This window comes from Panthera uncia, chromosome C2, assembly GCF_023721935.1.
Source record: "Panthera uncia isolate 11264 chromosome C2, Puncia_PCG_1.0, whole genome shotgun sequence".
In the NCBI taxonomy this organism is placed as follows: Eukaryota; Metazoa; Chordata; class Mammalia; order Carnivora; family Felidae; genus Panthera; species Panthera uncia.
This window is the reverse complement of record NC_064810.1, coordinates 76,052,343-76,075,140: the sequence shown is the minus strand read 5'-3', so window position 1 is coordinate 76,075,140 and position 22,798 is coordinate 76,052,343. Positions and strand designations below refer to the sequence as shown.

At 40.7% G+C, this 22,798-nt stretch overlaps 1 protein-coding gene across 1 annotated transcript in view; it reads right to left on the bottom strand.

The window, feature by feature from the left end:
* P3H2 (prolyl 3-hydroxylase 2) overlaps positions 1–3,178 on the bottom strand; it is a 148,739-nt gene extending 145,561 nt beyond the window's left edge. Inside the window, exon 1 of the mRNA XM_049628415.1 lies at positions 2,625–3,178. Coding sequence (XP_049484372.1) covers positions 2,625–3,086 — 462 coding nt within the window. The 5' untranslated portion in view covers positions 3,087–3,178. The remainder of the gene's footprint in view (positions 1–2,624) is intronic.
* Between the last annotated feature and the right edge of the window lie 19,620 nt (positions 3,179–22,798).

Genomic DNA, 22,798 nt, shown 5'->3' with positions numbered 1-22,798 from the left:
CTCTCGGGTTCTCCCTTTCCCCAGCTGTGAAATGAGAAATTGGACTTCATGGGACTCAGATTTTGCAATTCTCAACCCATCTTCCTCTCCAACATACTGGTATAAAAAATCTGCTTCCATCAGTGGCTCACCAGCTGGGATATGGTAGAGGAACAGCAGCTCCTGAGAGCTTCTATAGTTGGTAAATCCTGAACTGAGAAGAACGGTACTCCCTTATCTCTAGGAAGCCCACTAGTTCTGACTATATTATAGGCTTCATGGTTCTCAAATTCTGGTTGTGAACTTGCCATTGAATTCAGTCTGGCCCGGGACTCTCCTTTTCAAGTGCAGTCTGGTTCACTGAAGTCAAAAATAATTCAACAACATGAAGGGCCACGCTCATATCCAGGCACATGCAGAGAACTCCTCATTCTATCATCAGCGAGTAAGCACTTCTGGACCCACACTTGTCAGAGCCTGAGCATACTTTGTTATTATTTGAGAGTTTTGTTTTACTCTCAAAGGATGGCGTCTGCATGCATGGGTGCATGCGTGCGTGCGTGCATGTGTTTATGATTAAAATTCCCAGGAAGCCAAGCAGAGACTGAACTTGTGGAGTTCTTGGGAGAAGGGAGGGAGGAACCATGTTACACCTTATTACACATTCACAGAGACACCCCTACAAACTCCAGCCATCAAAAATGAATCTCCAAAGAAACACAAATATCTCCCCAAGAGATTATCAGTTATGTAGATCCAAGAAACTTTGCTTATTAGAGTAGAGGTGAATAGGGAGAAGATACGTGTTCCGTTCTCAGAAACACTGCTGATAAAACAGAAATTAGCACACGGGTTCATTTTCTTGAGAGAACGTCTTAAACTTTGTTGGTTGATCCGTCACACCCAACAGTTCACCCACAGAGGTGCCCAGGAGTAGCTGATTCCTATGATCAATTCACCGCAAAAATGTGAGGCGTGTCAAACCTATAGCTTCACCATTTTGACCCTCCAGCCAGGAGACTGAAGCAGAATGACTGCTAAATGTGACATTAACAGCGATGCAGGCTTCATTGGAGAACCAAAGAAACCGACATTTCAAAAGTTACCTCGTGGTTATTTATTTTTCTAGGACTGGAGACGAGTACGCATTCCTTCAGGAAAATCTCCCCAAGGTGTGTGACAGAAGTATCAGCGGGACTGCCAACCTCACATCTGAGATTCCTGGGAAGACTGTGCTATGGGGACCAAACTGGACCACCCACACGTTCTATTCTGGGAACTGGCTCAGTTTATCTTCAGCTGTCAGGTACTTAAGGTCTCTTCCCTCTCTGCTATTGACTGATTTCTCTAAGACCACCAAAAATCATGCCATTCATCCGAAAGAAAGCAGATTTATACTTCATGCATGCTTTAGCAAATTCATCAAGAAGCACAAGCAAGCAGAAGACAAATCTTGGAAAGGATTCAGGCTTTATCCTTATTTCTTACCCAAGATATTAGTCTAGTGGACTCCAGGCCCTTAGCCATAGCACTGGTAGTCTCAGTTGTGATTTCCTGAACTCCACAAACAACTGCAAATCTCCAGAGAGCCCTTCCCACAAGAGCACAGACCTTGTGGGATGGTGTTCACATGGATGTACATGGTGTGTATTTTTGCCACCCTAGAAATTCAGCCTGGTCTACCGGCTAACAGTAAGGGCCAACCCACAAAGCTGTCACTTCAACAGGTGTAGAAGAGACACTGACACCTTGACATAAAAAGCCAGAAAGTGGGGGACGGAGGAGAAAAGTATAAGTTCAGAGTGTCATGGATGGTGTCCAGAAATAGACTAAATTCTCTGCTGAAGCATCCAGACAGATCGCCAAAATTGCGGATGTGGATAAAATGCCCACATACACCGTATACTGCCGACACTAACTTCAGGCAGGTTGAATACACACAAATAAAACCCAAAGGAGAGTGCTGGGCATCTGACGTCAAATAACTCACTCCAGTGCTTACCTCCAGAAATCAGAAGCCCTCTGTAAAAGGAGAGTAAGTCAGCACTTTGGGTAGATACTTTTAGTCAGATTGCCTCACACAGATTCACCTCTTCTGTACCTTCTCTTTAACTTTTGATCTTTACTGCTTTGTAGGTGCAGGGGGAAATAGAAGAAAAGAAATTTGTTTCAGAGCAAGGCAACTTTTAACTCTTGTTCTGAGGTCGTTTTCTTTTAAACTTCAGAGAAAAGCTGCAGACTAGGTGTACACGAGGGATGAGTGAGTGGAGACAAGAGAAATGGGGGTGAGGTTGGATCAAGAAACGAAGGGAGGGAAGACCTTATACTAGACCCAGCTGTGCCAAAGTCTCAAAACTTAGCGTGGGACGGGTCCTTTAAACCTCATCGTATCAATGCTGTCCTCTTTTGGAGAGACAAGTTGATGCCAGTGGAGCTAATGGCTTGCGCCGGGTTCATCTAGTGTTGGTGACACACCCTGGGCCACCAGATACCTAGATGCACAAACAGAAGACAGACAGGCAAAAGGAGACGCGGGCAGAAAGGTTAAGGAGCAGAGAGCGCCGGCCAAGGGACAGGGGCCGTGGGGGAGGGCTCGAGAGAGCGTCCCGGAGCCGCAGGGGGCGTTAGGTGCGCGCTCTGGGTACCTTGATGTAGGCCCGCTGCAGGTAGTTGTAGGGCACTCTGCGCTGGAAGTCGCTGCGCACATCCTCGCTGACGCGGTGGCGGGACGCGGGGCCCCCGAGGCGCTGGGTCTGGCAGCTGCGATAGCAGCGCGCCCGCTCCAGCAGCGCGCGGAAGAAGGGCAGCTCGGCCGCGGGGCCCGCGCCGGGGGACGCGAGCGGGCGGCGCGCGGCGCAGTGGCGGGCGCAGCGCGCGCGGACCTCCCGCAGACGCCGGTGGCTGCGCAGCGCCGCTTCCAAGTCGCGCACCGCTTGCTCGTAGTCCTCGCTGTAGTAGGCGGCCACGCCGCTGGCGTAGAGCAGGTCGAAGGGCTGCAGAGGCCCGGGCTCGCGCTGCGCCTCCGGGCGCGGGCTGTCCGGGGGGCCGCCCCACAGTGGCGGCGGGAGCAGCAGCAGCAGCAGCGGCGCCCAGATGCGCTCCCGCATCCTCCGGCGCGGAGAGGCGCGGGACGGCCACGCTCACAGACGGCTCCGGCACCTGGCGTCAGGGCCCCGTCTCCCACCTCCGCGGTGAGAGCGCCGGCCCCGCCGCGATCCTGCTGCCCCGCAAGCCCCAGGTGGCCGCCGGCGCTCCGCCGACTGAGAGGCGGAGGCCGGGTCGGCCGGCCGCTCTTAAAGGGACGCCCACAGCTCACACGCTCCTCCTGCTGCCCGAGCCTCCGCGAGCCGCTCGCCGGCGCTCAGCGCGCGCCCTGCAGGCCCCGGCCGCCGCCGTCCGCCGCCGTCCGCAGGCCAGGTGCCGCACCGCCCAGTGCCAGCCGGGGAGCGGGCGCCGCTAGGGGCCGGTCCGAGACCGGTGCTTTCCACGTGGGCTCCCTTCTGCGTTGCAGAATGGATGGGAATGCTCCCTTTTTAGAGTGGAGGAAACCCCGGCTTAGGTTAGGACTCCAATCCTCTTCTGGAATTGGTGCATGGCCTCGCAGTTGGCAGAGCCCGTCACATTCAGGGGAAGCACTGAAGCTCCATCTCAGGCTGGGAGGAAAGCACCAGGGGACCAACTGGCCCAGGTGCGGAGGCTTGAGGAGAAAGGCATGAGTTCAAGTTTACAGAAATGTGAAAAGGCAAAGGGAGGACTCAACCTTGGGTCAATGGAATCCGAGTTTCCTGCGCCTTCCCTTAGGGAGGGTCCGTCCCTTGCCTTTTCATCCCACTTTGCGTGGGTGTGTGGTCTGCCTTGGAGCGGGGGTGGGGGCAAGGGAGGAGCCAAATAGCCCACTTTCTGTGCTCAGGTGGTATCACGGGACCTAGAGGACCATTGGAAAGGCGAAGCCGTCCTTAACATTCTGCCTGTTAGTGTACCACCCGTGTATCTTGTGCAATCAAGCCTCAGCTTCCTCATCTTCTGCAACAGGCAAATGTCCCAACACAGCCAATCGTTTTCAAATAGAAATTCTTATTGTAGGAGTTGAACAAAGAGGCAGTTTAAACTTCCAGTACCGTACCCCCAGGACTTAAGCCATGAGCATCCATCTAGGAATGAGAAAGCTGAAAGAAAGGTCTGGTTGCCAGACTCCAATACAATTTAGCTGGGGGCTTTCCTGTTCCTCTGCTTCTCCTCTCTCATAAATACCTTCTGAATCAAGGTGTTCCCCTCTTTCCTGTTTGTTGGCTCCAAACTCTCCAAAGATTCCAGAGAGCTTACTCACTGGACCCTTGACTCCAACCTGCCTCCTGAAGACATTCCTGTGTTCTCCTAGTGCCTGTGGCAATGTCTCCGAAGTCTCCTCCGCCACTGAGATGGTGAGCAAGAGGGAAGGGTGATGGGAAAGAACCACATGTATCATCTAGTTAATGAATCTTCAAAAAAAACAAGTCTTGTGTGTGGAATCCCCACTCTGCTGAGGAGGTTGCCAGAATTTTATGGTCCTTCCTTCATTCATCTTGCTGGGTTTGACCACTCTGACCGTGAACAGCCTTGCCTTTATAATTCCGAGGCGCCCCAAAGAATCATGCTGTTATTATTTTTCTCTACCAAACCTCTCTCATTCTGGCTCATTCCACTGATGGAAAAGCTCCAGTTTGGAGCTGAGTGTGTACTGAATGCTTTAAATGTTCAGTATGCCAGAATTTGCACTTGGGTCACCCGCCCAGACTTTTTCTCTAGGGATTGACTCTCTTTTCAGATAAGACTCAGAGTCCAGAGTTAATCAGTGCGCTTGTGGGAGGTTTTGAAGCACACTAGGTGAGGCAGTCTTGCTGTGTGGCTGGGGACAAAGTGCCAGGAGGCTTTGCTATAGATCATCCTTAGGTTCCATGTCATTCCCACGTCATTTTATAAATGTCCATTAAACTCCTGTCTTTGGATGCCTGCTCTCAATTCGGTATTCTGGGGAAAACGGCGGATGCATAAGCCAGGGGTCTTATTCCTGAAAGCTCACAATGTTGTACAGGACACAAACTTAATATATGGCACTATAATACAAGGTAGAATGTGGTACATGTTAGATTCTAGTCAAAGTAGTGTAGAAATGAAGATCCTGCAAAGGTGGCTTCTGGTAGAAGAATCTTGGAAAACCGTAGAGAAGAACTGGCACAGAGTCAAAAGCTTAGAGTCTGTAGCCATAGCAAACTTCCTCCTGATCCCCAAATCTGAGCAAGTGCTTTCGAATCTTCTGCATATCCTTCTGCTTTTATCTCCCTCTGTAAAAACCCTGTGTGTCTTTATAGAAAGCATTAATTGACATCTCAGAGGTGCTTGAACGTTGGAATCAACTGAAAAGACAAAAAAGCTGATAATTGTCTCTCACTCAGAGAGATTCTGATTTAATTGGTCTGGGGTATGGCCTCAGCATTGAGATTTTTTTTTTTTTTTTAAGTTTCCTAAGTGATTCTAAGATGAATCCAAGATTGAGAACTACCAGCCTAGTGTCAATGACATAGCCCAAAGAGTAAGCCCATGGGTCAGGACTCCAGGTGCCATGGAGGATTCATGAGTCTGAGAAGTGCCAGTCCTCATATCCTCAGATATCTGTTCCCCCAGAAGGACATTCTAATCTCCCCTTTAAGGCTGGATCACAACAAATGTTCACGACCATATTGGGATAAGAGCCATGTAAGATGGAGAAAATGATACCAGGCAAGGCTCTAACTGATGGCATCAACGTGTGTTGAGGAAGGCAGTCCTCTCTGGGTCTCTCACACTCTGGAATGTCTTGGGTGTGCCAAGAATGCACTTTCCCTTTACCTGCGTCATATCTTCGACAACTGGGTCCCATGTCAGAGTTTTGGACTCATTAAGACTGGGATGGGGCTCCAAAATGTGTATTTCTAACAAGTCCCTTGGTGATTGGTTCTTTCCTTCCTTCCTTGAACCCTAATAAGTTCCTGAGGCTTTTTGTGCAAGGATCATACTTTGAGAATCACTTCGTTAATACAATTTCTTACGGAGAGTGATTCTCAAATTTCGTTGTGTATCCAAAAACTAGTAAAAGACACAGAGGCCCTGGCTTTTTGAAGTGGAATCATGTATGGACCTTAATGTTTCTACCAGGTCCCCCAGGAGTTCTAGATCCACCAAAGTTGGAGAACCTCCTATTTAGTTAGTGCTGTTCCCCCATCCCCAAGGAGACATTGTTGTCACAACTATGGAAGAGTACAGTTGTACACCCGGCTTCTAATGGGTAGAGGCAGGGTGCGGTGCTAACTATTTCATGATGACCAGGAGAGCCTCCTACAACAAGAATTACCCACCCTAATGTATCAACAGTGCACAAGTTGAGAAACCGTGGGCTAGAACATGGCTTAAGCACAGCAAATCTTACTCAGTTTCCTTACATTATGAATGAGGAAACTTAGGCCCATGGGTCACATACCTAGGCAGTGGCGGGAACAGCAGGATTCATTTGATATATTGACAAAGTAAAACATGCCTGCTGCATGTCTGGGACACTGGATGATAGTAGCTTTGTGAATTTTTTAAAAAGGGAAAAGAAACAAAAATGCATGAAAGTAAAAAAAAAATGAAGAGGTGGAAAAGGGACCCATTGGAAGTGACAGATGTTGGGGTTTCTGCTGAGATGGGCACTGGTAGAGAGCAATTTTGCTTTTGTTCCCCATTCCTTACAATTCAGAGGACAGCCAGAGCACAACAGAATCCATCCAAAAGCCTTAAAAGGGATTCCATCACTTCCTTTTTTATTATATTTGGAATGAATCTTGACAGAAGCTTGAATTTCCTTTTGACTTCTGTTTACAAGTTGACAGTATTATCGTACCCACTTGCTTTAGGAAACCCCCAGCAGGAAGGAATTCAGGAAAAAAGGAGATCTTCAAACGCTTCTTATTTTCCCCAAATCAGCTCAATTTTTCAAAGCTGACTTCTCTCTTTCCTGCAAAATCCTTATGGTACAATGAAAAGTGTACTCAGACTTCAGCAGCAGACTTAATCAACACTTTCCGTAAGCAAATCTCATAGTAGTTTGTTTTGATCATGTGTAACCGGGGCTCTTGCTTGCCCCAAACATTTTTGATTCCTTTAAAATGAAAGGAATAATTCTCACTATGCAACAACCCAACCCTGTTCAGCTGCTGTTGATGCTGGCGACAAGGGAGCTGTTTGGAATACTTTTTTTATTACACAAATAGGATCATCTGAAGACTTTTTTTTTTTTCCTCCAAATAAGTTAATGTGAAAGGCAAACCACCAACAATCTATCACCATAAGAAAAAAAAAGTCCTCCATGGACGGAGAGGTGTTTTTTGTTTGTTTTTTTTTTTTAGAAAAATTAATATTTAACTTACATTTAAAACCGAGCAGGAGTTGCCACATTCCAGGACTCTCTGTTCCCTTCCAATTTCCTTAATAGCTCTGTCCCTGTGCTTACCTTAATTCCTAATCGAGCTCTACAATTCCAAATCAAACAAAACACTGCAAACTCTCAGTCCCCACTCTCCTGTCATGGAGGCATTCTAAATTCATTCCTCCTGAGACTTGCATTTTAGTTGAATGAGAAAAAAGTGACATAGGAATGCTAATTATCCCCCAAATAATTTAAGCTAAAAACAGTTCAGAACAAGATCAAGAGAACTGGGTATATCCTCTGTGTTGGGTATCGTGCCAGAAACATGCAGTCATTTCACTTTCCAGTTCCTTTTTGGGAAAGACATTAGTCCTGTCATTTTACTAGTGAGAAAAACGAGACTTCTAAAAGAGGAACAATTTGCCAAAGGCTGCCAGTTTACAAGTTGCAGGCCCAGGGCTGAAGTCTGTTTACTGTTTCTCTTGCTGTACTTAATGGCCACTCCCTACTCCTCAAATATCTTCAAAGCTCCTGTCAAAATTCTGCTTTGGTTAAATTTGTACGAAGCACATTTTTTTCTTCAGTCACCAACTTTGTTTTATGTACCTCATTCAGCTAGAGTCACAGACTCATGATTTTTTTTTTTTTTTTTTTTTTTTGCAAAATAAATACGGACAAGGTGCATGTGTGTAAAACTATATGTACTAGCCAGAAGCTGAATATGACCCTGAACTCAACTTGATAGGTGACACAATGCATATAGCAAGAGTCATGACCATAAGTAAATAGGTCGTAATTCATTCCTACATAAGATATGCCAGATCACTGTGCTTGGATGCAGAGAAAAACCTTACTCTTGAGAAACGCTGGGAGAGATTACTCTGTACGTATGGGTGATCCATTATTCTGAGATTACCCTCATGCTCTGCCTATCTTTGAGACCCCCTTTCCATCTCCCTCTCTGAGTTCTCCATAGCAGGGACTCCCTGACCTCACATTTCAGGCTCAGCCCTGCTGCAGGCTCTTGAGACCAAATCTGGGCCCAGTCACCTATTGGTTCAAGGTTTCCTCCCACAGCAAACTCAGCTTCACTTTCTCCTACTGGCCTACTGCACCCTTGAAATCTGGTTTAGAAACTGAACCCATCTCTTCTCCTATTAGAGTATTACAGCTGATAATTCATCAATTCTCCTTTCCAACTTTAATTTTAGAACCACTTGAGTGGATGCAGAAATTGAAGCAATGAATATCCAAGTATTACCTTTATTGTTAAAAAGCAGGTTTGGAAGCTGTGGTTTTGTTTTGTTTTGTTTTAATGTTTATTTATTTTTGACAGAGAGAGAGACAGAGCATGAGTGGGGGAGGAGTAGAGAGAGGGAGACACAGAATCGGAAGCAGGCTCCAGGCTCCAAGCTCTCAGCACAGAGCCTGACACAGGGCTCGAACTCACAACTGTGAGATCATGACCTGAGCCGAAGTTGGACGCTCAACCGACTGAGCCACCCAGACGCCCCAGCTGTGGGTTTTTATATGTAATAAATGGTTTTTCTATCGCTTTGCCACTCACACCCTGAAATCAAACTTACCTGCCTATTCTCAGGCCAAGGTAGGGAACTTCTGAAGAACTACTCAAGAAGTTCCCACAGCAAGACAAATAAGGAAAATGGGGGCTTACCTCCAACATTCTACTTATCTAAATAGAATAATGATCATCCCACTTACTCTGTAATGGGGCCCCACCTTGCTCCTTCTCTCTGTAACTGAGATTCTTCTTAAACCAAGCCCCTGTTTTCAGTTGTCTGACATCCCTAATGCCAGACAGTAAACTACCTAAATCAGCACCTAATTCTTGTTGGCAGAAACTGGGGACCGAGCTTCATTTTTCTGCCGTGGCACCCTCTGTCTCATCTTACAGCCACCCCTGATGGTGACTACTAGATGGAAAGCTGAATACAGAACACTTTGGAAGAAATGTAAAGATACTACTTGGCTGGGGTTCCTGGGTGGCTCAGTCGGTTAAGGATCCTACTTTTAACTACAGCTCAGGTCAGGATGTCATGATTCATGAGTTTGAGTTCCACGTTAGGCTATGCACTGACAGTGGAGCCTTCTTGGGAGCCTCTTTCCCTCTCTCTTCCCCTCCCCTGCTTGCTCTCTTGCTCTCTCAAAATAAATAAGTAAACTTTAAAAAAAATAGTAAAAAAAAAAGATTACTTGGCAGGTAAAGAACTTACACTAAATTCCCTCACAGCATTGGACTTTCACCATTGTTCAAGTTCAAATAAAACCAATTGAGGATTCTGAGCTGGGTACATTTTGTGGTTTTATTTGATCTGTGGCATTAGGAAATGGGGAAAAACTAAGGACATAATATTGTAAAAACTGTACAGATAAAGTAATTTGGGTAGAAGAGGTTGACTTTTTGTTGTTTTTGCTTATTTAAAAGAAAAAAAAAAGTCACAGAGGAAATAAGTTATGGAGGCAGGATTTGAATATGAGTCCAGAGCCCATTTTCCTCATGATCCCTGATCATGGGGACCCTCATCAGGAATTCCAGATGTGATTTCCTTTCAGCACCTGCCACCAGATGCTTTGTTCTATCCAATTTCTCCAACCTTCTCCTGGCCTCCAGATCATCTTCTGTTGGGATCACAGGGAAATAAAAAGAGCCAAATATTAGGGCAGTAAAGCCTAAGCTACGAAGAACCCCTCAATTCTAGAACTAGGTGTCTGTCTCTCTTATTATTCTAGTCTGTTTTGCCCACACTTATCACCATATCCTTCTTTTAGGACATTTCTAACGTTTCCATCATGGATGGTCAAACCTGTGGTACCCTGCATGCTAGCATCCCTGCTTCTCCAGATAAGATGTCTCCAGATAAGATAAGATGTCACATCTAGATGTCCCTCCACCAGGACTTTTGAGCCTCTTGTGTTCTGTTCTCTAGTGCCTGATAAGTACTAGCAGCCCATCCAACCTGCTGTAGGGTGAGGTCTCTCCAAGTCTCAAGAAGATACATAGTCCTTCCCCTTCTTAGCCCCAGAAAACTCAGCATCTCATTAAGAGCCTTGCCTTGGCACATCTTCGACAAAATTGCTCTTGAGGTAAGAAAATTATAAATATAAATATATATATATGTATATAGTTTAAATATGTATATGTATATAAATTAATGCTTCGTCTTTTACCAAAATCTCACTTGTAGACACAGAGATTAACAACTCATATGATTTACTATCAGCTACAAAGTATGTGTGTGTGTGTGTGTGTGTGTGTGTGTGTGTGTGTGGAAAAGGTTGGAAAGAAAGAAAAATAATTTTGCTTCACTTTTGAATCAAGAAAGGTGTTCTCCACAGAAATTTTCAAACTCTTCAAAAAAACTTGGTGATCCAAATAAAACTATCAAAACTAAAATACCAAAAATATCTCTTTAAAATTGATTATTTTGCTTACCATCGTAATTTTAAGGAATTCATTCCAACAAATACATTGGCAGTACTCTTACAAAACCCAGCAATGTGCCACTGCTGGAGAATTTGTCACTCATCATCCCTGAGTACTTTAGATTCTGACTTCACTACTCATTTTAACTCCCCTGAAAATAGATTCCAGCTTCCTGATTACCTGGCCACCTGTTCCTCCTCACCAACCTGGCTGGGGGCCTGTCCGCGGTTTTTTTTAACCATGCTGTACCATGTCCAGCCCACTTCTGCTGTGTTCACTTCCAAATTACCTTTCATTTGCCCTACCTGACCATGTTCAGATCATCCAAATGGAAACTTACTCAAGGAGATATCTCATGATCATCATCCTCTTAGCCTCTTGGGAAGAAAGAGACTTACTAGATCTCAACACCATATCTGTGTTCTAGAAAATGCTATTTGGATGAGTGAACAAAATGAACCTGTATTTCAAAAGAGACATGCACATAAAATAACCCTGCACAGGAAATCAGAATACTCCCAATCTCGTTCTGCCTCTGCCATGGACTAATTGTGATATCCCGGGTCTCTTTTACCCCCATCAGTGAAGGAAAGTGTAGAACAAAACTTCTGAAATCCCTCTCAGCTCTAAGTATGCCTTGGATTCTTTCATGTTAAAAATACGATGTCATCACATTTTTTCATAGTCCCCTAAAGCATTACTTCCCCTCACCCACATCTATTTCTGGGATAAAGTTAAACTTTGGTTCCCAAGCAAATTTCCAAGCTCCCTGGGGGTCATTAAAAGTCTCAGCTTACTGAGAGCTTGTTGATTTTGCCTAGAAATATCAGCCAGCCTCAGCCAGTAGAGCGGGAGACTGGCGTTATTGTTTTGAGACAACCCGTAGCGTAGTAACGATTCCAGACACTGCAGAGTTGATCCATATGCCCCAGATCCCTGGGGAACCTCCCGCTCACTCTGTCCAGCATGTGTATTCTTCTGGCCTCTGTCTTTACCCACAGGAAGGAATCATGTAGAGAATCCAGGATCTAGGGAAAATAAGGGGTAGGTGTTTAGCTACCCTACTCTCCCACCCCACTTGATAAATGGAGAAGATAAGACACATGCAGTGATGGAATGACTCAACAGAGAAAACAAAATAAATAAACAATTAGCCAAACTGATATTGTAACTCCTCTTTCTGCTGAATCTGGCTCCTTTGCCACCATGTACTTGGAAGAGTTCAGAATGTAAGCAGTAAACTGACCTGGACTTATTTACTTCTGGAGGATGGAGCACTTCATATTTAAAAATTAACATTATCTTCAAACCACATTCAAATTTTTAATAATGACTTTTAAAGTACTGCAAAAATATGCATGTATATCTTTCAAAACTTTTTAGACAACTCCTTCCTCTTACTTGATGATGCAAATTGTATAAATAAAATCTCCATTTTTCCCCCACTTCAATCTTTACATATCCACAAGAATACATGGACTGTTAACTTGACATTTGGCATCTGAAAGACTGCCAGACCTCAGGCTCTACCACACAAAGTATAATCACATGTTGATTTGTTAAAATAAACATAAAAGAAATTGTATAGTCAGCTTCCTTCAAAGGAAACACCCTGGGATGCCACGCGCTGATACCATTTAGGACACCAATGCTTTGGGAAGGATTTGCAGAGATATTTTGCATATCATTTTATAATCAAAACTGAATTTTTACCAAAAAAAGAGCCTTCCTAGACTTATTTCCCAGGATCAACTTCAGGTGGCATAGATGTTTTCTGAAGTCAAAAAGATAACGAATCTCCCTTCTCAAAAATATTGCAGGTACTGAAGCCAGTCTTTGAAGCAGTCAGAGGTGTTCCTTTTGATTCACGAATGGTGAATTATTTCATAGACAATAATAGTCATTGTTTTTCAGAATATAACATCACTTTGGGGCGCCTGGGTGGTTGAGTCAGTTAAGCTTCTGACTCTAGGTTTGGGGCCAGGTCTTGATCTCATGGTTTGTGGGTTCAAGCCCCACAATGAGCTCTGCACTGACAGCATGGAGACTTGGGATTCTCTTTCTCCCTCTCTCTCTGCCCCTCCCCTGCTAGCTCTTTCTGTCTAAATAAATAAATAAACAAAAACTTTTATTAAAAAATAACATCACTTTAATTTTTGTAGCACTTCATCATTTTGAAAGCCCTTCCATACATGTAAGATAATAGATGTTGTTTCCACACCTGGTCTGGACTCCTGGGCATTCCCTGTACAAAGGGTTAAAGTTATACTGCAAAATGGAAGAGTCAAGATCTCACCACTAGCAAACCATAGACAATTTGCTCATCCATACCCAGGGACGAGATATTTCAAGCTAATTGGTCCCTCCTCTTGTTCAACAATCCCATCTGATATCCCTTAGGATGGAAGACTTTAGCGAGGCAGGAAACAATTTTATTAAAGCAATATACTTAACTTTCCAGAAGTATGGCTGCACTTTGAGAGATAAGCTATACCAAAATCCTTCTCAAAGTTGGGGATATATGAAAGAGTTTCTGTCGACCGCCCCTTTCTTCTATGTTTCCCCCCACCTCATTCCTCATACACCCACAAAGAAACAAGATCAACAAACTTCTACATGCTCCCTCAGAAAGACTGCGAGACCTCATATCCTATCGCACAAAATTTGAAATTCTCTAGAGATCTGTTTCTGTATTATTGTAGGCTAACAGAAAAGAACTCGTGAAAACAGGAGTTTATCCTTGTATTACATTTGCTGCCTCATTTTTATTGACAAAACTTATATCCCTTTCCATGGAAAATTATACTATAATACTAAGGCTTTTGACAAGCCTCAAGGATATTAAGGGCCAGATATAGATGTTTTCATTCATTCATTTTTCTTCAGTGACATTGTTTTTAAGAGGGCTTCTCATCTGACATTCTAAAAACAGAACAATGAAGACAAATTATGTATTTATTCATAATCTCCACTCTTTTCCCCATGAATGTAGATCAAAACTTCTCAAATTTTTCTGATAAGGAAACAGATCAAGACCCAAGGATTTGTGCTATCGTCAGTCCCACAGTAAACCTGGAACTAAGTCAGTGAATGCGATTCGTAACTAGCTTTCTGATGTGGTGAGCCAAATCCCATATCCTCCTACTACCATGCATATCCAAACTTCCCACTACCTACAATCATATACTGACTTACCACTCAAAGGGAAGGCTGAAGAGGACACCATGAGCATGAATCAGAGACAACCTTGCATAGTTAAACTCATGGGATGTTTTAGGATGAGAGAACATTTTAAAATTTTCTAGTGCAGATCCCCAATTCAGCTGAAGACTTCCAGGCCTAGATTGGAAAGTGACTTGTCAGCATATAAGCATACAGTGATTTGGTGACTTAACTAGCATGTAAACCACACTTTTGTAATAAAATCCTTTTTCTGGGGAGAATGACCTTATCAAGTTTTAAACTCTTCCTTGCTGATTCCTTAATTGAAATGCAATCTGTGAAATCCTTGCAGGTGCTTTACAAACCCTGAGACCTTTTAGAAACCTGCTTCCACATCAGGTAAAGTTCTTGGATTTTATTTGCATGTAATGCATTAGAAAAAAACACTGCATCTCTGAAATTTTGAAAAACCCTAACTTCAAATATACCACAGTTCCAACAAACATATCCTCATGGAAGTCCAGCAAAGACCTGGGGAGAAGACATTCTTGAGAACAAAGAAAACATACAAAATCTCTCAAGGTTCAAAGTTGAAAATATCAATATTGTTCAATTGCACAAGATATTATAAGTGGCTTTGCTTTTATTTTCCATTTTATTTATGCTGTGCTCAGATTTCTGTAGAAGAGGATATTGTTTACTCTTAGGCAACATGTCAAGATGAGCAAAGGAAACAAACAGAGCTACTGTAATCAGATCTGAATCTGAATCCAGCAGGTCTGTAGAGTCTGAGATGGATCTAAACACAGTGGAAATTCAGCAAAGGGTCAGAGAAAAACTCTGAAGAATAGTTTTATACGCAGAGGGCAAACCGGAGAAACTTGAGACAGCAAAGACAGAGCCATTGGGTAGATCCAACCAAATTGCTTTGGGGACCCCAGAAACATGAGGAAGTGTCTCTTTATCTCAAGCCTTCCCCCTCAATCTCATTGGACTTTTCTAGTCTTCCCCATATCATGAAATCCAATATTCACCTGGTTGCTCAAACCAAAAACCTTAAAATTATTCTTGAGATCTGTTTTCCTTATACTAATAGCTAATCACTTACCCTTTTGCATTAAAAATTAAAAATATATCTCTAATTCACTTTTTTTCTCTTTAGTACAGGCCACCACTCTAAAGCAAAACATCATAATCTCTCAGTTGGTAAATTGCAATAGCCTTCTTTCTGCTCTCCCAGCTTTCATGATTGTTTTCCTCCAATTTGTTCTCCGTACAACAGTTAAAATAATCTATATTAAAATTATGTAAGTGTGATCATATCATTCCCCAGCCAAATATTCTTCAATGATTTCCCACTGTAGTTGAGATAAAATACAAAATTTTTGGCTTTTCTGCAAGGTAATGCATGATCTAGCCAATGCCAAACTCAGCCTTACCTCTTGCAAATTTCCTCCTACTTACTATTCTATTTTTACAGGACAACTTTTACTTTCTTAAACTCGTCCAGATCTCAGATGCTTTCCCCATAATTCTCTCTCTCTCTCTCTCTCTCTCTCTCTCTCTCTCTCTCATTGGAATTCTCCCTCATCCCTCAGTTATCAACTTAAATGTTACTTTCTCACATGGATTTTTGTTGCCTTTTTAATATCAAATCCATGTCATAATCTATTGCACAGTGCATTGTCATTTTTCTTCATGGCACTGGCCACAATAAATATGTATATGTTTGGATTTCATCTTTATTCTTTAGCAAAAAGGGATTCCTTTAGGAATCAGATATTTTGTTTACCACTCTGTACCTAGAAACTAGAACAGTGTTTGATATATATCAATAGTGTTAATTGACTAATTAATTGGAAGAACCAATAAATCAAACAATAAATAAAAATGTAACAAACATTCAGCTGATATATCCCTGAAAAACTCATGGAAAGCCCCTTCATCAATCTCCATGGCTCATGTAACTTACATCAATTTGTTCTCATCATCCCCTATGACAAGAGGAAAAAGTTAAATCCATTTACTTGACATCTCTGACAATATTTGAAAACAACTCTTGTTGTTTCTCAGTTCTTTAATCTTTAGCAAGATTCATAATTGCATGGATTTAATAGATTTCTTTTATGTGTCTGCTATGTGTAAAGTACTTGCTTGATTTAATGGAGAATGGAAGAATGAATAATGGACCCTGTGCCCCCAAAAGACAACCTAGGAGTTATAGAAGCAAACACAGTTCAAAGCAAAAGACGGCTTGTGTTTTAAGAAATTTCAAAAGACCATGTTATTTGTAGCTTAGAAGTTACAGAGAACTTCTTGAAAGAGAGAATAGTTGAGCTGCACTTTGTACAACAGACAGGATTTCAGTAGAGTGATATGAGGGAAAGGTAACCTCATTCTAGGGAGATAAGAATGTAACAAGATGTACATGTTTAGCAAACATGGCATATTTTTTAGAAATAGAAAGGAGCCCAGTTTTCTTGGACCATATGTTATGAAAAGCAGTAAGGTATAGCTAAAAAGGAGATATGATAGCAATTTTTGAGGCCACTGATTCTCAGGGTTTATAGTCTATATAGAATGAGAATGGCCATCTATTGAACCTCTTGTGCATGGCAATTGTGCATTTAAAAGATAAGACTTGGGGAATACCTGGGGTTCTCAGTCAGTTAAGCATCTAACTTTGGCTCAGGTCATGATCTCATGGTTGGTGGGTTCAAGCCCCCCATTGGGGCTCTGTGCTGACAGCTCAGATCCTGGGGCCTGCTTCAGATTCTGTGTCTCCCTCTCTCTCTCTGCCCTTTCCCTGCTTATGCTCTCTCTCTCTCTCTCTCAAAGATAAATAAACATTAAAAAATTAAAAAAAATATATTAGACTAAGGCATAAAAAAACAATTGTATTAAGAACCCTGGGCCCCTGGAAGAGGGGATATTACTGAGATAGTTACTGCAGTTGCTTAGGAAATGGTACTTCAGACCAAAAGTAAGATGTGGTGAAGGAAAGGAAAGAGCAAAACTAGCTCTTGATTGTGATAAAGCTCAGGTATGTTCTCCATTTGTGAGATGTCCCCAGAAGAATTGAGCCTCCTCTGGCCACTGCAGCAATATGCTCCCTAACATGTCCTTCACTGGCTTCCTTTCCTTTTCTGTTTCCCTTCCCTACTTCCCTTCCAGTTCTTCCTGGAATCACCTCTCAAATATGCTACTTGCATTCACATCTTTGATTCAGAGACTATTTCTGGGAAAACTCAGCCTAAGTCAGATGATATTAATAATAATAATAGAAAACATAAAAATTAGAGCAAGCAGAAGGAAAGGATCAAAATTTATTTTTGATATTTTGAGTGGCATTGGAATTTTTATTATTATCCATACTTAATTGAATCAAATCCATGCAAAACATAAAGTATCATTTGAATTGATACGATAAACAAAGTATTGTAACTGATGCCAAATTATGAGAATTTAACAACTGCAAATAATTTACATCTGTGCATTCAAGTTTTGTTGTTGATCACTCTTTTGTCCCCATTAAAGCTCAAACATCTGAGGGCTCTGGTTTACACACATACCAACACAGCCTAACATTGAATACCAAAGATCTTCTGAAATAGCTCCATTTTTAACAGCAAAAGCAAGATTATAAAATCCCTTCCTTTTATTAAACGTATGCCAAATAAAATTCCAACAGAATCACAGTTAAATATAAAACCTATAGTCATCAGGAGAACAAGAAAAAATAAAGGTGAGTATTTGATCAATAAGTAAGGAGGAATTTCAGGAACATAAAAGTAACTATGTTACAAAGTAAAAGATTAGTGGATTTAACTATATACTTTTAAATATTAACATTAAATATTAAAATTATAATCAACTGTGAAAAATTTCAACATATATTAAAGTGTTATCTTTAATATCAAGATCTCTTGTATTAATATATTAATAATTAATATAAATATTAATTTAATAGAAAGTTTATCAATACAATGAATTCAACTGTAAAAGACTAAAAGACATTATAATAATACCAAAAGAAAGACAATGAAATAAATAGCATATAAGAAAAGTGTTGAAATTTTTAAAAGATTCTATTTTTGTTTATCAAATTGTTAAATTTAAAAATAATACTGGCTAAAAGTTCTATGAATTACTATACTCATTCACACTGTAAATGCATATCAATTGATACAGGTCTGTAATCCTTTGTCTACACTTCCAAAGTTTAAAAGTTTTTCATAGCTTATTTTGTAACAAAACAGACTTAAACTGATGAGAGACTACTTATAGTTTTTGTTTATTCTTTTTAATAACAACAAATGCATTTTGCTAAGGAAATATTGTGTTTGATTGTGTTTGATTGGATGTGTTTCCTGATGCCTGATTAAGGATTCTACCTGCTGTCTGGTTTATACAACCTATTTTTATTCCAAAATCCCTACATTTCTAAATTCCAACCTGGACTTTAATTTTGGGGAGGAGAAAAATTTGTCAGTATCTAGTATCTTAGAAAGAGTTTACATTCCCTTAATAATAATACACTTAGGGACTTACTCTAAGGAAAACTAGCCAGTAACATGTAACAATATTTATAAGTAAGGACATTCATTAAAGTGTTAAACCTAATATTAAGAAACTGAAAATAACTTGTATATTCATCAGGAGAAGAATGTAACATAAATGATGGATGTTAACATATGCTGGAATATCATGGTAAGAGCAGGCTTTCGAGGAAATTGAATGACAGCTGCCAGAATTGAGGTAAGAGCAAAACACATAAGCATATTTGGAACAATAATACCAACTCTATATTTATAGAAAAACTACTTGAAGGAAATTATTATCTCTGAAAAATGAATTATGGGTTGTTTTAATTTTTCAAAACTTCGTTCCTGTGTTTCATGGATCTTCCTCAAATCGTGTGTTACCCTTACAAACAGAAGAAAGGGCATGCTATTTAGCCACAAAATTTGAAATCTTTTTAATGATTTGAGCTCAGAAAAGAGCTTTTGAAAACAGAGGCCCACGCTTAGACATTTGGACAAATATTTGCATGGCACAGACTTGATTAAGTCACAAATGGTATATTAGTCTTTGCAATTAAATGAAAATACTTTTCATTCAGACATTGTTGACTGGTCACTCAAGCATATATTTCAAGGTTTTTGCTGTCATTTTTTATTTGTTATAATGGAATGTAAAAAGAGCCTTAGACAACATTTAAATTTCAAAATTAAAACTCACAATATGGGGATGAAAAATACAGCATAGGGAATATAGTCAATAATGTTGTCATAACGTTGTGTGGTGACATATGGCGACTACATTCATCCCGGTGAGCACTGTGTACCCGACAGAATTATCGGATCACTGTATTGTGCACCTGAAACTAATATAACATTGTATGTCAACTATACTTATATAGTAAAAATGTTTTTTTTAAGTTACAATATATTTGGAACTTGCTGTACATTTTTAAAGCCTTTTGCGGTTTTCCCACAACTGTCACATCTGTTTTCTAATTCATTCTTCGTGTATATTTCTTGTGATTCTGGATTTTATAAAAAAAAGTTCCCCCCAAATCAAAAAAGTAAAAAGAATAACAAACTTCTGAGTTCCCACAACCTGGTATTAATAACTGTTAACATTTTGTCACTTTTATAAAAAAAAGAATGAACACCCTTTGGCTAAACTTAAGTCTTCTTTGACTATATTCCTCGTCTACATTCACACATGTATCTTGAATGTATGCACATTTCTGTATATACACATATTTCTCCATGAACAATACATAGTGTTCTTTTGTGTGTGTGGGGGGGATATTTTAATTTATACATAATTTTATATTATGTATATTGCCTTTTATTTTTATTTCAAATTATATTTAAAATTTTATCCATATTTGAACACATACACACACACTTTTGCACTGTGTAAACTACCAAATTTTATTCTCATTTGCTCTTCAAAATAATCCTATAAGGTAGGCAAAACAGTGATTTTTTTTTCCTACCTTACAGATAAGATGTTGAGTTACCAAGAAGTACAACACAAGGCTTAACTGAAATTGCTCTAATCCTAGTTCAGTGTTCAGTATTCCTTCTCTGATGAAAAGCATTTTTAGATAGAAAAGCCAGAACTTATGCAAAACATGGAAATTCATCAATAGTTATCATTTGATGTTGCCCTTGTGAACATCTGGAGATTTGCCTCTTTTCCAGGGACCAGGAGAGTTGGAAACAATGACTTTAACTTTTACTAGTATCTCTTGCTTGTTGAACTCATGACGTAATGAGATATAACTGTATGTGTGTCTCCCACTATTCTCTGAATTTTAATCAGTGAAGTAAGTCTTCCTAGGCCCTGGAAGACACAGCTATAGGCCCCATGGCTTCAGTTCTTAGTTTATAATTTTATGGTTACTTTCAGTGTAAACAGTTTGAATTCAGACACTGTAATGTCTGTCCAAGATACTAGCCAAATTCCTGCACCTGATATAGCAGCTAATTGTTCTCCTGGCCAAGTTTGGTTCTACCTCAAGTTGCAGGCCTGCAGTGGGGAAGGGGATGAACTAAGGGTGCTAAGGTCCTTCTGCTCTGTCTCTTTCACTTACTCACTAGCTGTTTTCATGTTTCTTTTTCTACTGGAGTCTAAGAAAGAAAAAAAAGAAAGAAAGAAAGAAAGAGGATGAGTCAGACATTTTTTACTTGATTGGGTGGCTTTCTGCTCCATGGATTTGAATGTTAAGAGTCAAATCTTTCTCTTGGTGATGTTTTTGTGAATTCTGTGGAGATTCTTTGCCGAATCGCTCTCTTAAATTCCCTGGATACCTTTATTCCAGGGTTATCTGTAATCCTTTTTCCTGCACCTGGTTATCCAGGGTTACACATATAGTTTCTTGCCTCTCCCTCGTCCAGGCAACCCTTTTGGAGAGGACCAAGAAGACTCTTTGCTGGCTTTGTCTCATGTGGCCCTTAATCTGACCCTTAGAAACATTCAAGCATCCCTTAGCCATTGGGCAGTGATGGATCACAGTGCAGAAGCCCTCTCCAGTCTCTATCCCAAACCCAGGCCTGCTTTTGTTCTTTAGAATTCCTAACTTACAGCCTGAAAAAGCTTTCTCAGGACAGAGACAGGCAGTGTTCTGTAATGCTCCATTTTTGAGAACACATGCTAAAGCTCTTTTAGTTATATTTTCTTGAAACCCCTCCCGCTGTGTTTGCAATTAGAAGTTAACAGCCTCCCTACACCAAATGGATGGGATAAAGATTTAGAGCATAACAACATGTTTCCAAAGAAAAGTCCCTGCAAATCCCATGATCACACCTTCTCTTCCAGTGTTTTTATTTTTGCTCTGTCCCAGAGATTCCATAGCCCAGGTATCATTTCATGTTAAAAAAAAAAAAAAAAAAAAGAAAAGAAAAAAGAAAAGAAAAGAAAAAAAAAGTTGGTAGGAAGGGTTTGTTTTATACTTTGGTAACTAAAATTTATCTTATTGGCCTCTCAGTCAAAATGAAGCCAGGAAAATCCCATTCTAATTTCCTGTGGTACCTGACCAAGTGACACAGGGCTGATTGTTTACCCACTCTGCCATCTCTCCACATTAAGATAAAGATTGAATGAGGTAATGAGTTAACACTACTACTGAAATCATAGGGTTGTTGAGATGATTCAATGAGTTAGCACATGCAAAGGCTTAAAACATATCTGGCTTGTCTTAAGAATTCAGTAAATTTCAGCTGTTATCATTCCTCTTTCCAACTTCCAGCTATAAAATAAATCAATAAGCCATGAGGATATAACATATAGCATGTCGACTATAGTTCATAATACTGTATTGCATACTTGGAAGTTGCTTAGAGAGATCTTAAAAATTCTAGCCACAAGAAAATAAAAAGTTTTAACTATATGTCGTGATGGATGTTTACTAGACTTTGGTGATCATTTTGCAATATATACAAACATCAAATCATTTATGCTGTAGACATGAAACTAATATAATGTTCCATGTTAATGACACCTCAACAAAAAAACAAGAAACTACATAAAAGAAAAATTCAACTAGACTAACATTTCTCCAACAAGTTTTTCTTAATTTATCCTGTCAGTATTAAGCATGCCTTCCTCAGTATTTCCAAAATACTGTAGGTAAATTCTGTCTCTTTGTATTTTCAAATTCATGTATCACGTTCTTACAAATAGATGTTTATATGCATTTCTTCCCCTTTAACTCTTCAAGCCAGGGACTTTGATCATTTATTTTTGTTTCCTAAGCATGTTTGATGGATGAACAAATGGACAAGACTGAGAGGATGGCTAAACACTCAAAAATAAATAATGTCAGTAGATGATCAACTTTGCTGAGGTAGATGAATGAACGGATAAAACCTGAATAGCAAACAAGTCTCTGAAAGCTCGAAAAGAGCACAGAAATATGCACAGTTTACACATGACTGCGCCAATATTTTCCTATTAAAGCCATAAGAATTTGTAACAAAAACAGACTAAGGAAACATTGGATTCTAGTAGACATTTAATGATACCAGGCTGTGTTCAGAAAGAAAAGCAAATATCTTTATAACCGTTCCATGTAGGCAATTTATTGAAAGAATATCAGTCTAAATTTTTGTTTATTTTCGGCAGAGAGAGAGAGAGAGAGACAGAGCATGAGCTGGGGAGGGGCAACAAGAGAGAGAGAGAGACACAGAATTTGAAGCAGGCTCCAGGCTCTGAGCTTTCAGCACAGAGCCCGATGTGGATCTCAGACTCATGAGATCATGACCTGAGTGGAAGTC